The 13444-nt window shown below is 46.0% G+C and overlaps 1 protein-coding gene across 2 annotated transcripts in view; it reads left to right on the forward strand.

The window, feature by feature from the left end:
• LOC144823772 (transcription elongation factor A protein 3-like) overlaps positions 1–13444 on the forward strand; it is a 271048-nt gene that overhangs the window by 52115 nt on the left and 205489 nt on the right. The window contains exon 2 of one of the 2 annotated variants that reach the window (XM_078682585.1): positions 11242–11304. The exons of the other annotated variant lie outside the window; for it this stretch is intronic. Within the exon in view, the coding sequence (XP_078538711.1) occupies positions 11242–11304 (63 nt within the window). The remainder of the gene's footprint in view (positions 1–11241; positions 11305–13444) is intronic. 2 annotated transcript variants of the gene reach the window in all.

Genomic DNA, 13444 nt, shown 5'->3' on the forward strand with positions numbered 1-13444 from the left:
TAGGTGTGCATACACACATGTGCAAGCACACCTGAATTCGGTAGTGGTAAAATACGGAATCTGAAAGGCCTTTGGGACTCAGAAGAGTCCCACCTACATCTAGAAGTTACCGAATCGGTAAAAATACCGAATCAGTATTTTACCGATTCGGTAAATTTACCGAATCGGTAAAATTGGCCCCCTACATCCCAAAAGCCCATTTACCGGTCGGTAACGGCCGAAATCAGCCGTTACCGGCCGGTAAATGGCCACCTACATCTGGCCCTATATGTTATGTCCCAAAAATATGTAATTCTCATTTGCAAATACAAGGATTACCATCCCCCCACAAAGAGAAAAGCATACCGCACAAAAAACATAGGGACACATCAGATTCCTTACAAATTATAGGTGGGATAAATAACCATCTGCCATATGTTATACGACTATTGCAGTCTCCAAGCGGTTTGCTAACCATATTGCTCTCTTGATGATTGTCTCATGATAATGCCCACTTGTCCTTCTTGTGATTATGCACTCTCACTCATGTCTAATTAATGCACACCCATGAAGCTGGGTCTGGTGGCTGTAGGGGCCTGTGTTCGACCTCATGGTCAGAGGTTAAAATTTCAATGGGTCCACTCAGCCTTTCATCCTTCTGAGGTCGATAAAATGAGTACCATTGAGTTTGGTACCAATAAACATTTGTTATTTAGCGCCAAGATGCCTTTCTTACAAATATACGCTATGTTATCTCTCACTAATATCCATTTATTAATCTCATGTCAGTATTTTAGCTCTTATTAATGCCTACTCACTTTTCTCGTGACATTTTCCTCTTGATCAGCTCTTGTTGATATGTGGACGGTTCCGTTCTTAACGAATAAACGTAATGAATTAAAAATTTGAAAGGAGGGTAAAACATAAATGCAACTTAGGTTTTGTAACTCTTGAATTTGTTTTGGGGGTAGTTAATTTTTTTACACTTTGTATAAGGAGTTGATCACTCCACGCGCCTCTCGCTTTACACATTTCTTCTCCTATGCATTAATCTGCTTTGCTTCTTGTTCTCCCTCCTTTCATTCTCTTATGCTTCGCTTTCCAGGCTTATTTATTCCACGCCTCACTGCCCTTTCAGGTCAGGGCTGCTTGTGATAGCTTTTCGCTGGTATGTTTCCTGCCACTCAGTAACATACATTGGGTTATTCGAATTCGAGTTTTTGATAATTGATTTCACGGTATTCCAAGAGCCATATTTATGGCCAAGTCACGCAGTGCAGCGCACCAAGTCACCTAGCTGTGCTGGTGCGCTGCACTGTGCAGCTTATCCGGAAAAGGGCAGGTATGTGCTGTTTCTAAGTCAAAAAGACTCATGTCTGCCTTTCTCCTGCATTGGCACCCTTTTGGCTGCTTAGCGCCAACACATGCACCCTTGCACCATCGTTATAAGGACGATTGTTTTAGTGCAGGAAAGGACACTTACCTGCACAAAAACATTCCCCTGAGGCGTTTCCTCCTTCTATGTGTGCTGCAGAATTCATCACGCATAGAAAGAGTAACAAATGAGGAGGAACGTATTTCTCCTCGTTACGCTTCACCTGGGGAGGTGTATGTTTTTGGCGCATTACCAGGTCTACCACTTTTGGTAAATCTTGGAATGCGTCAAAATCCTTGGATGAATACCCACACAATGACCATGGACATGCCGGCCCGGCGAAGAGTAATGCAATTTGCATTAATCGCGATTTATAAAGCCACTCAGGGCCACACAAGGTGGCCTTGCCTCGGCTTCATATATCTAATTTTTAATTTGCATGGTGGCGTGTTCAATTTTGCATAGCTCTTTCACTTAAAGTGAAAGCGCGATGCAAATATAAATAAGTGGCTGCCTTTGCGCAATGGCAAGAGCTTGTTAAACTAGCACTTCTGTTTTCAGCCGCTCCTCGTTCACTTTGCACATGCATGTGTTTTCAGCTGATTCTCATTAGTTGCTTGCAAACGAGATCAGCTGAAAACACAATCGCTTGCTTAAAAACTGCTTTCTACACAAATCCGGTTTAATATGCCCACTAAATTGTATGCCTTGCAGATAGAATGCAAGTTAGTCGGCATATTAAACAAGCATTTGCAATGCAATAGGTCTCGCATTAATTACGTTTGAGCTATTGGCACTGCTAAATATTGCAACACCAATTGCAACAAAAGTCTATAAATTGTAGGCCAGAAAAAGTGTATTTATTTTTGTAGCAATGGTGGCATGCTGCGCTTTAGATGAATATTTTTCAAGTAAAGTGCGCCATACTGCGATTGCTACAATAGTTAATTGTGGATGCGTTAACAATTGATGTGTGCACTGGTGGCTGGTGGTGTGTGTGCCTTTAGAAATTGTGCACTGATAGCTAGTGGTGTGTGTGTCTGGTGGAAGTGTGCACTGCCGGCTGGTGGTGTGTGTGCCTGGTGGAAGCGTGCACTGACGGCTGGTGGTGTGTGGGCCTGGTGAAAGCGTGCACTGACGGCTGGTGGTGTGTGCTTGGTGAAAGCGTGCACTGACGGCTGGTGGTGTGTGTGTGCCTGGTGAAAGTGTGCACTGACGGCTGGCGGTGTGTGTGTGCCTGGTGAAAGCTTGCATTGACGTCTGGTGGTGTGTGCCTGGTGGAAGCGTGCACTGACGGCTGGTGGTGTGTGTGTGCCTGGTGGAAGCGTGCACTGACGGCTGGTGGTGTTTGTGCCAGGTGAAAGCATACACTGACGGCTGGTGGTGTTTGCTAATGCCTGTTTTAATTGCTGGGGAAGTCGAAGGATGATGGGTGCAGAGGAGGGAAAGAGCTTTTTACTTCAGTTGAGGGAAGCTTTTTCCTACTCCTTACATGTTGCTGTATGCAGGCGGACAGGCTGGGGCAAGGCATGTCAGCTGCATTAGACTCCTGGTCTGGTTTATCAGATCCAGAGTGGATAATTCCGGGACCAGAGAAACCCCAAATCTTGGGTGTATTTCTCGCTTGGCAACTTGTTACAAGGGCTAAAGTAAGCTAATGTACGCAAGACATCACTGGGAGTGAAAAATTCCTAGCACACGACTGAAGGATGGTTAATGCACCCGCTGTGCAGAAATTGAAAATCCCCTTCTTATATGGTGCACTGCTAGTGCCATGTTTTTGTTTCTGACAAAAGGAAACACTCTGGAAACAAATATCTCATGAATGGGAAACAAAAAATACTGGTGAGCAAAATCGTGAGGAGTAAATGGTTTAAAGGAACAATGACAATGCTGAATGTAACTATAGAGTAAGGAAAGGGTTAAATTTAAAAGTTAAATGGAGAGGGTTGGTTTAAATGAAAAGGGTTGAAGGAATCCTCCCGGGTAAATTTAAAAACAAATTTGCATTTTAAATAACAAGCATTTGTATCACAGGGGCAACGGAGAGAAGACGCGAGAGCAAACCAAATGAGTAGCCTGATAAGATTTATGGCCCTATGAGGGAGGTAAACTATGCGGCCTGGGGATATTGTGAGGTCTGGCAGGGAGGGGCCCAGAAGAGAGACTCCGTAGGTGAAGCTCTGCATAATTTAATTGTATACCCTTGTGCTGTGCTGGCACAGTGCTCAGGGAAATGGCGATTAACACCTATAAACATAGTTGATACATTTGGCGAGACGGTGTGGTATAACATGCAAAGTTGTGAACGTGGTTCGAGTCTCTGCGCACTCTGTGCCTTCCCTAAAAAAAATGCAGACATGTCATGTATTAAAAGTTTTGTAAAGAAATAGCGAAACCCTACTATTTATTAGTGCCTTTGTATGATTTAAAAAGGGATGGCAAGTGGATGCCGTGGCGCGAGAATACTTAATGACGAATGAAAACAAGTGCTTGTGTTTTCAGGCGATCCTATTACGTTGAATCAATTAACGAGGATCAGCTGAAAACAAACGTGATTATTAACCACACACATGTTTAACCCCTATCTACAGCTATTATGCTGGGGAATGACCATCTTACCTGAGTCCCAGGGATGTTCTCCTTCTCTAAAGAAAGGGGAACCGAGCATACACACCACATCATGTCTAGAAAAAAACAAGCCAATTTGCTGGACACTTTAGGATCTGAAGAACCTGGTGCGGTTGTGGACTGAACGGTTTCAGGCTGGGATGTTACCACTGCTGCCTGGGACGTCGCTGAGGTCACTTCAGGTGACGTATAAGTACCTTGGGATGACGTAGAGACTGACTGCGATGAAGCCAAAGTCGTTTGGCTTGCAGTGTTGGGATAACGTCGAGGTTGGTTGGGACAATGCAGTCTCAGACTGAGATGATGCAGCTGTTGGCTGCGATGTATATGGAGACGGCGAAACTGTATATGTTGACTGACAAGAGGTGTAGGCCGTCTGAGGTGAAGTATATGTTTGAGCAGAAGTGTAAATAGGTTGGAACAAAGTAAAATCTGATTTCGAAGATGTGTAACTTGATTGGGAAGATGTGCAGGTAGGTTGTGAATCAGCATAAATTGACTGTGCTGATATACTGTCAGATTGGGACGAAGTATAGGTAGGTTGGGTTTGAGAATAAGATAATGATGCCTGCGATGTAGTATCTTCTTGCTCTGATGGAGGCTGTGAAGATTGAGATTGACCAGTTGAGTATGTGGGTGCAGTAGGCTCAGGTGCTGTTTGACCGTAAACTGACGAGACTGGTGGGGTGACTTGTGTCATACTAACCTCCGACACTGGAAGCAGCGCCATCCGTTTCAGGCTGGGTTCCGGAGGATGCACCGTACCCGGACTGAGATTCTGCACGGGTCGTGACCGTAGGAGTTTCTGGTTGTGGTGGTGGGTATCCGGGCTGCGGAGGTGGGTAGGTAGGTTGAGGTGGTGCACTGGTGTCAGGTGGTGGGACCACAGTAGATGGTGGGGGATACTCGGATGGGTACACCGGCTGCACTGAGGTGTACTCAGTCTTAGCCTGAGAATAATCAGTGACTGCATACTGAGAAGGGGAGTAAGCAGAGAGTGGGTAATCTGTAGGGGGTGTATATTCGGTGGGTGGAGGGTATTCAGGCGGTGGGTATTCCGTGGGAGGAGGGGGGTACTGAGTGGAAGGAGGGGAGTACTCGGTGGGGGGTACTCGGTGGGGGGTGGCTGGTACTCGGTGGGAGGTGGTGGGTAATCTGGAGTGGGATAAGAAGACTGAGAGTAGTCGGTTTGATTGTAGTCAGCCACTGGTGGAGGGTAAGCAGCTTGCGAGTAATCTGCTATGGGTGGTGGGTACACAGGTGGGTAGACAGGAGGGTAGGAAGCCTGAGAATAGTCTGTCATGGGCGAGTGTGTATAATTGGGTCGTGGCTGGTCGTAGAACGGGTAGACCCCATATTCATCACGCATATACTGCTGCTGCTGCACCGGATAAATCACTGTCGGTGTCGCTGTGGCCCAGTCTGTATAGGATGGAGCAGCAGGAGGGGGCGCTGTAGCAGCAACGGGAGGTTCGGGTGGTGGCGGCAGAGGCGGGGTGGTGGTTGAGGCAGAGGGGGTGGTGGTCCACCGGGGGCTCCCACCGGCAGCACAGTCTGTAGTTGCTTCTGGCGCATTTGCTGAAGCTGCGCGAGCTGCGCTAAATGTTGCTCGCGGATACTGTCAAACGTGTTGGTAAACGTGGTGCCCCGGCAGTTGTTGAAGGAGTGGCAGCAGATACCGTTGCAGCGGGTGCGGAATCAGTTGATTCGATTGAATGCGGCGGTGGAAACGTAGAGGCCGCAGTGGCTGTAGGATAGGTAGGAGCCGCAGTCGTGGCCTGATTGGTGGAAGTTGCTGGGTATGTTGAGGCCGCCGTCGTCGCTGGATATGTGGTAGCACTGGGATAGGTAGTGGCCGTGGTGGACGCCGGATAGGCAGTAGCGGTCGGATAGGTAGAAGCGTTGGGGTAGGTGGTGGCCGCGGTGGTTACCGGGTAGTTGGAAGCCGCAGTAGTGGCAGGGTAGGTGGAAACTGCCGGGTAGGTAGAGGCAGCTGTAACCACAGGATAAGTAGGAGCAGTCGGGTAGGTGGAGTCTACTGCAGTTGCCGGGTAGGCAGCGGCAGCTGGGTAAGTTGAAGTCGCCGGGTATGTGGCCGCCGGGTAAGTTGAGGTTGCAGAGGCTGGCGGGTAAGTAGCTGCTGTGTACGTGGAGACGGGTGCAGGAGGATAGGTGGGAGCGCCAGCGGGAGGCGCCCAGTACCTACCCCAGGCTGGATACATGACGGAGGAAGAGTTTGTTGCCTGGCCCCCAGTGGGAGCCTAAGGCCAAAGTAAGATGGGATCTGGGATTGCTCTTAGGCTTCTGGAAGGTTCTAGGCACCAATTCTGCTGCTCCACATGCGCGCGGATCCATCTGGCTTCCTTGCTCATTGCGTGGCCACACTGCGACGGAACGCAGCGCGCGGTACGTTAGTGATGTCACTACGTCTAATGGCGAGGTGGGTAGAAAGAGGCATATGCAAAAGTGTACCCTCAATGACAAACTAGACACGGGGCAGGAGTAGCGAGTGCCTTATGGTATTTTAGAAGGTGGTATTAATAAAGCGAGCATGCTGTTGCCTCCAATCTGTTAGCAACTTCTATGTAGACAATACAAACGATTAAATGTAGAGATTTGCATATTTGGAGTGGGTACTGTTTCAGTGGTGCATGGAACATATTTCCAAATATTAAATTAACCTCTCTATCGAAAACTGCTGTAACCTCTACTTGTGGCGCTGTTTGATCCACTTACGATAAGGACGGTGACAAAAAACCAGCCGGCTCAAGCAGAAAGGCTTAATGCAAAGAAATATTGCAACAAAGTATCGAGTACACTCCAAAAAGTAAGCGCTGTCAGAATAACAACAGACGTAACATAATTGTTAACAAGCTCTCGGCATTGCTGTGGTGGGGGTGGGGAAGTGCATTCCTTTGAAGTCGGATGGGGGAGGGGCGGGGGAGTGGATTCCTTTGAAGTCTGATGCCGAGGCTGGCTGGCGATGTGCGCGCGCCCAGCTCACATGAACTGCACCTAATCCGCAGTTTGGGTAGACTTTTCGAAAGCCTTACTATAATCTCTCCCACCATCCCTACGGGATGGCTTAGACGAGACCTAAAAAAATTTGTGAAGAATACAGTTTTAAACAACTGCTTGGGTTTTTAGCCGATACTCATTTACTTTGGCAGTTTTATAGCCTAAACTCGATCCGAAGGTGTCAGAACACTTTACACGCACGCACGGGGAGAATAGGTGTTTTGCCATGTGAGATTCTTGCTCAAAAGGGAATTTTTATTTTCTAAAATAGTGTAAACGATCATGGCAAAGCAGTGCTCTGGGTTGGACTAGCTCCACTTGCATAGGTGCGAGCAATTCCTGCTAAAATAGTATGCCGTCCGAAGCGGTGCTTCGTTTTATTTTACAACCAAACGAGGACTTCTATGGCTGAGAGATATCCCTGCACATAAATAAAGGCCTACTCTGGGATGTGCTCACGAAGGCTTCACTAGCTGAAAATGCACTCTCATACCTGTCCGTATCAGTATTTAAAGGCATGCTTGTATCCATAAAAGCAACAAGGCAGATCGCCTTCTATACAATTTCTCTGTAGATCCATTACTAATGCCAGAGATGCCGTCCCTGCCCACATTGTACCTCAATTTACTTTCCCTAAGAGTAGTTCCTTTTCTTCCTGCTGTTTCATTGTTGTGTTCATTTCTATAGTCAGGCTCCCTTGAATTATGCAGCAGTAGAGCGCTAAATTATCGTACAAGAAAAGGCAAAACATGTGGCATAATGCGACACATTTTAACAGTATTACTTTATTATTTTGTCCTTTTTACACATTACACATATTAATACTGTCTGGGCAACAATTTCACATCACTAGTACTAGCTAACAAATACAGAAATAGGCAACTGAATACCCAAATAACCTTTGCAAAAAGCCTTCCACTGCATGCAAACACATGCTGCTATGGTTTTATTAACTTTAGAACTGTTTGAGTTACAAACAATGTTTTTTAATAACTCAAGATTATGCAGCAGATAATATATTTTGTGGCAAATCCATAATCATGCCATACAATCGCATAATTTCAGTGCCTCCTGTGAGCTGAGTTCCCTTTAGGTGTCTGGCTGTGTTCAGATTGTAGAAGGATGATAATGTTGAGGCATTCATATTAAGAGCTATGGAACTGAAGCCAGTGTGCCTGTCAGTGGTTTAAAATATTGTGGCTTCAAGGGCATATAATTCCATAGTTACTTTTTTTCACAGCCATCATATTACTCTTGTCTCAGCCCCCTCATAACCTATTTCCCATTTTCTGGGTCTCCAGTGGCCCAAGGTCATAAATAGAAATAGCGCAATGCAAATATCATCACTCCACTATACACAGAAAACAAAATTAAAAAACATTGCTATTTCTAAAACCAAGGGCTCTAACTTTCGCAAATGCGAGATCTATTGCATTGCAAATGCTTGTTGTTGTGAGAGGTCGTTTCCGTAGCAAAAAATAAAGTCAGCCGTTATCCTGGAGGAGGGGGCAGAGCTCTGCCTGACAGATGCAGCCTGCCCTCCCATTCATTGCACTTTATTACTGCCACCAGCAGGTGGGTCTGTAAGAAGGAAGCGGAAGGGCATGGGCGATAGCCTATATATATCATCTATACGACCTATTTATATCACCTCACAGCTACTCCCGCCACCGCAGCTGTATCTCAGATTTCTGCGAAAAGCCTGTCAGCGTCTCCTATCTTCTTTCTTTGTGTATTACAAAAACAAGTGTGTCTGTGTGTGAGAGAAAGTGTGTGTGTGTGTATGTGTGTGTGTTGGTGTATGTGGGTGTGTGTGTGTGAGAGAGAGAGAGAGAGAGAGGGGAAACCTGCGCCATTTTATTCAGTACTCAGTACGAAAGTGCACTGCCTGTTTTATTTGCGGAAACGAACCCACGTTTTTAATATGATGTTTTGTTTTGTTCAGTTATGGATTAGAAAGCACACTGTTGTACAAAAGAATGGCAGATTGTGCGCTGCTTAGAAGATAACGAAAAACAATAGCAGCAAAGGAAGTGAATGTTCATTGTTCAGTCTCTGATGGAAAGGAATGAACTTTGTATATTCAGTGATAAATTAATTGGACTAGTTTGACTCTAATAAAAAGGAATCTGTACTATTTTATTCGTTAATCGAATTGAATGAACATAACGATCTTGTTTTAATAGTGGAAAAGAAAGTGCGCTCAGTCTTATTTAGGAAAGGAAAGGAATATGCACTGTTTTATGGAAACAATGTGCCGTTTTATGCAATCTTTGAAATGAAGATGCACGGTTTTACTGAGGAATGGAAAGAAACTGACATTGTTTTATACAGTAATGGAAATTAATGTGCACTACTTTATTCGGTAATGGGAAGGAATGCAAAGAAACACGATTTTATACAGTAATGGGGATTAATGCTCACAGTTTTATTCAGCAGTGGAAAGGAATTTGGATTGGTACAGTTTTTAACAAAAATAATGTACACTGTTTTTTTTAAATTTATTATAGAATTTACTGTGCAGAGAGGAGTCAGCATTAATGTATACCTCTGTCTCTGCCTGATAAAACAGTTTAAAATTGCAACATATTCGATCATTTAATTACATTTTTAGGGCGGGGGTAGCTAGAATCCCCCTTAACCTTCATTTACCAACATAATAGCCCCTTAGAAAGGGTTGTGCTTGCGCTAGTGATACCTACGTGGTGACAGCAACCATCTGCGCAAAATCACAAGCTTGTACATTTTGAGGTGTTGGCATTTTTAACTCACTGAACTGTGCCAATATCTGCAAACTTTCTTTGTGCTGTATCTAGAGGTACTGCCTTGGGCACGACAGGTGACCCATGGCATATTGCCTCTCTTTTGGATATCTTGAACGAGATTGTCAAAGGGCAAAGTCCTCCAAAGTATGAAGGCAAGTGGAGACTGTGTGATGTCATTAACGACGTCACTTGGTGATTTACCCCCAATTTATGCAAAGTTTTAAGGGTTGTGATGGAGCCTCGTTTAAGGAACGTCCCATACTCAGGTAACGACACAGCCCAGGAGTCTTTGTATCCCGTACGCTTGAGAGCTATGTACAGGGTGAGATAGTCATGTGACTGGCTGGTACAACCAATCAGAAGCGGGAAACGGACTGCAGAAGAAGACAGAGAGATGTTCTAAGAGCACAGAACACCTCGTCCAGGAAGCAGGTCCTGGAGGCAGTACTGGTCCAGCATGGGTTCAGCTGCCCCTCCAGTTTACCAGTACAGGCAGACATTTTACTGTAAGACGACCCTTTGTCTATGTGTGAATACGCATGTGCTTTATATTTTCATGAGTCTGAATCCTTATATTATAGTCATTGCAGAGTAAAGTTTAAAATCTGTGAGAGGTTTTTGAGAGACTGCTTTGTGAGTTGGCGTGGCATGGACTCTATCGTGTCATAGCCTAGGCAGGTTAGATCTTCGCGGGTGTGCTAGTGAGGCTGACAACCGGGTGATCTCTCAAACCCTACCCCTTGGATTTCACCATTATTCATATTTCCTTTTTTAGGTTGAGCCTAGAGCCAGCGCGCATGTGCTGCTCTGCAAGACTTATTGTAGAGAAGTAGGGAATAGATGCCCCGCCTACTCTCCGTCCATATTTGCCATTGGCCGGTGTCATTGTCCGTCCTAAATGCTGGCTTCTGATTCGTCAATAGGCTTGTTAGTCCCTCCTTAGAACCACCTCCTCTTCATTTGTCCCCTCCCATGGCAACTGGCCCCTTTACTTCGGTTGTTACACGGTACGTGTTGTTTAGACTGTGAGCACTATTTTTTTTAATGAGGTTCACCTACTGCATGCACGACGTGCTTTGGTGCCTTCTTTACTCCCTGCTGTTGTTGTGCCTTCTTTTACCCTCCCCACCCTCCCTCCCGTTGTCTGTGCTTTCTCCTCTCTCCCCGCCACCCTCCCATTGTCTGTGTCTTCTGCCCCCTGCCTGCCCTCCCATTGTCCATGACCCCCTGACCGCCCTCCCTCCCTTTGTCCGTGATGCCTATCATTTGCAGTGCAATAGGTCTTGCATAAATGCGAGACCTATTGCATTGCAAACACTTGTTCTAAATTCATCTCACTGTGTTTGCTCTTTAGCTTCTCCTCATGCTTTGCAATGCCTCAAATTCTTCTGCTCTTTTTACTCTGATTTCTTCAGGCACTCTCTATCTTTCTCCATACTTCCTCCTCTTTTCATGCCTCTCTCTGCTTTGCAGGAAGGAGCCCTGGATTTGCTGAAGGAGCTTAGCCGGCAGCACATAACTGTGGAGCTGCTTCAGGTGAGGATTCAACGGAGAAGTGGTGAGTAGCAGCCGCTGAACCAGTGGTTAATTTGGAAAAAAAAATAGTGCCAGGGTACTTGTCAGGAGGCCACTGCAGCTTGCACCAGTCCATTTCTCCTGTCAGTGCCGACTATGACAGAACCAGCAGCATTACTAACCATGAAACCCTAAAAGTGTGACAATTTGGACTATTCTAGGCAACTAAAGGTGTAGGAATGGCTTGGAAGTCAGGTAATAGCCATTTTAAAGTATGTTGAATTAATAACCAACTGTTGTTGTGTTCGTGTCTAAAATTACACAAATAGCGCCACCATGTGTCGTACTGTTATAAGTTGTGGTGTAGACAACTGCATGTGCCGAGCCCTCATGCACATGGAGGCTCTGGTCTTTCAATTTAAGGCAGCCCCCTCCTCCAGTGGCATGGCAAGAGAGACAAGGGTCATTTTTCATGCATCAAAATGAGTCTCTTGACATTGAGGTTGGATAGTAAAAGACAGTATCACTTGAAATGCATTAGGGCCCGGTGTCACTGCAGCTGCTGCACTATCGATAGCTAAATCCTACCCTACTGACCAGTAAGAAGTATCCACACTCCACCGTGTACTCATTACTGCACTTAGGGAGACCTGTCCTGGTAGAATACTGGATCTTCTAATGACCTTCAACCCTCATGCGATCTCCCCACCTGAATCTCGCCAGAAACCTGATCACTGTAAATATGTGTGTAACTCTTTTGGAAATACCTGTTTGTTGCTGCTGGGGCTGCGGAGGCTCTTTGTGTGTCCCAGCGGGATACAGTGACCGCGACTTCGCCGCAAGTCTCCCCCTGCCGCCGCTGCCTTCTCAGACCACTGCACGGCCGCTGTGAGGGGGGGGACTCCATTTCCCAGCTCCCCTTGCGCCAGGAAGCTGCACACGCCCTGCCCAGCGCCCGGAGGCGCATAAAGTTTCGCGAGAGCCCCCACGTCGCGGGATCGCGCGCAGAAGAAGCTCGGGACAAGGGCGGTACAGTCTGTGGCAGTCCGTGGCTGGACAAGGCTGGGCCACATCCCTTGGTCTTAGCAGCAGAGGTGACATTTGGATTAACTAATGAGATAACCCGTATGAGTTGCTTGTTTTAATTAGTAGGATCACGAGTTGTTTACATCATCTCTATTATCATTCCATGATAGCTTTTGTTCTTTTTTAAGTTTATTTAACTTTATCTTTTGCTAGCTCTATAATGTCTAAACAGAAGGCTGTTAAAAACCCCTGTGTGATTGCCACGATGGACAATTATTTAGTTAAAGTGGTTAATAAAATCAACAAGGAGCGCAGGCTATCGCTCGGTAAGGGGAGTCCACCCATCACATGTACCACTTTGTCGAGCTCGCAGATGGCCTCATCTGTGGATGATAATTGTGAACTGGATAGCCCTGAAGTGCTAGTGGAAGTGGAAGTGGAAGTGCCTGCCGAATCAGCTTATAATATGGATAGGTCTGATGTATCTATTGAGACCCCTATCCAATGTTCACCAGCACCGAGAGCGCTGAGAGCTTGTAGGAAAGCCCAAATCAACCGGGGAGGAAACCGAACCCGCAACAAAAGAAGAGCAGTAACATCTCCCAGTTGTACCGCAGAGGATACCCAGCCAATGGACAAGAAAGGCTCAGTAACAATGAACACCGACCAATTTGACCTTTTGGTCGGTATCATTGATTCCAAGGTAGAAAAGATCATTAAACCTCTAGTGAACAAATTGGACCAGATTTCTGCTGAAGTAATTAGACTAGGTGGACTTTTGGACACCTACATCGCCTCGGCCGAAAGATCCAGGGTAGTCGAGAAGGGTCCTATAGTCTCCAAAGCTGCCCCAAAGCTCCCTAATGGGGGGAGAACTGTAAATGATGTAGTTTAATCTGTACCCCCCGTCCTGAATTATCACCTATCACCTGTCAGCCTAAACAAGCTGCAGTGGCCCCTGCGAGCCAGGTTGGGCCAAGGGAGTTGAAGAAAAAACGCTTTATTAACCTCCCACCTGACTGTGCACCTTACATGGTTGTTTTAACCAATGTTCCATCGACTGAAACAATCCCTACTAAGCATCTGGAGGAATCTCATGATTCATTAAAAAAATAAAACAGTCTCATGGTTGCAC

The sequence above is a fragment of the Lissotriton helveticus genome, chromosome 3_1 (assembly GCF_964261635.1).
Source record: "Lissotriton helveticus chromosome 3_1, aLisHel1.1, whole genome shotgun sequence".
NCBI lineage: Eukaryota > Metazoa > Chordata > Amphibia > Caudata > Salamandridae > Lissotriton > Lissotriton helveticus.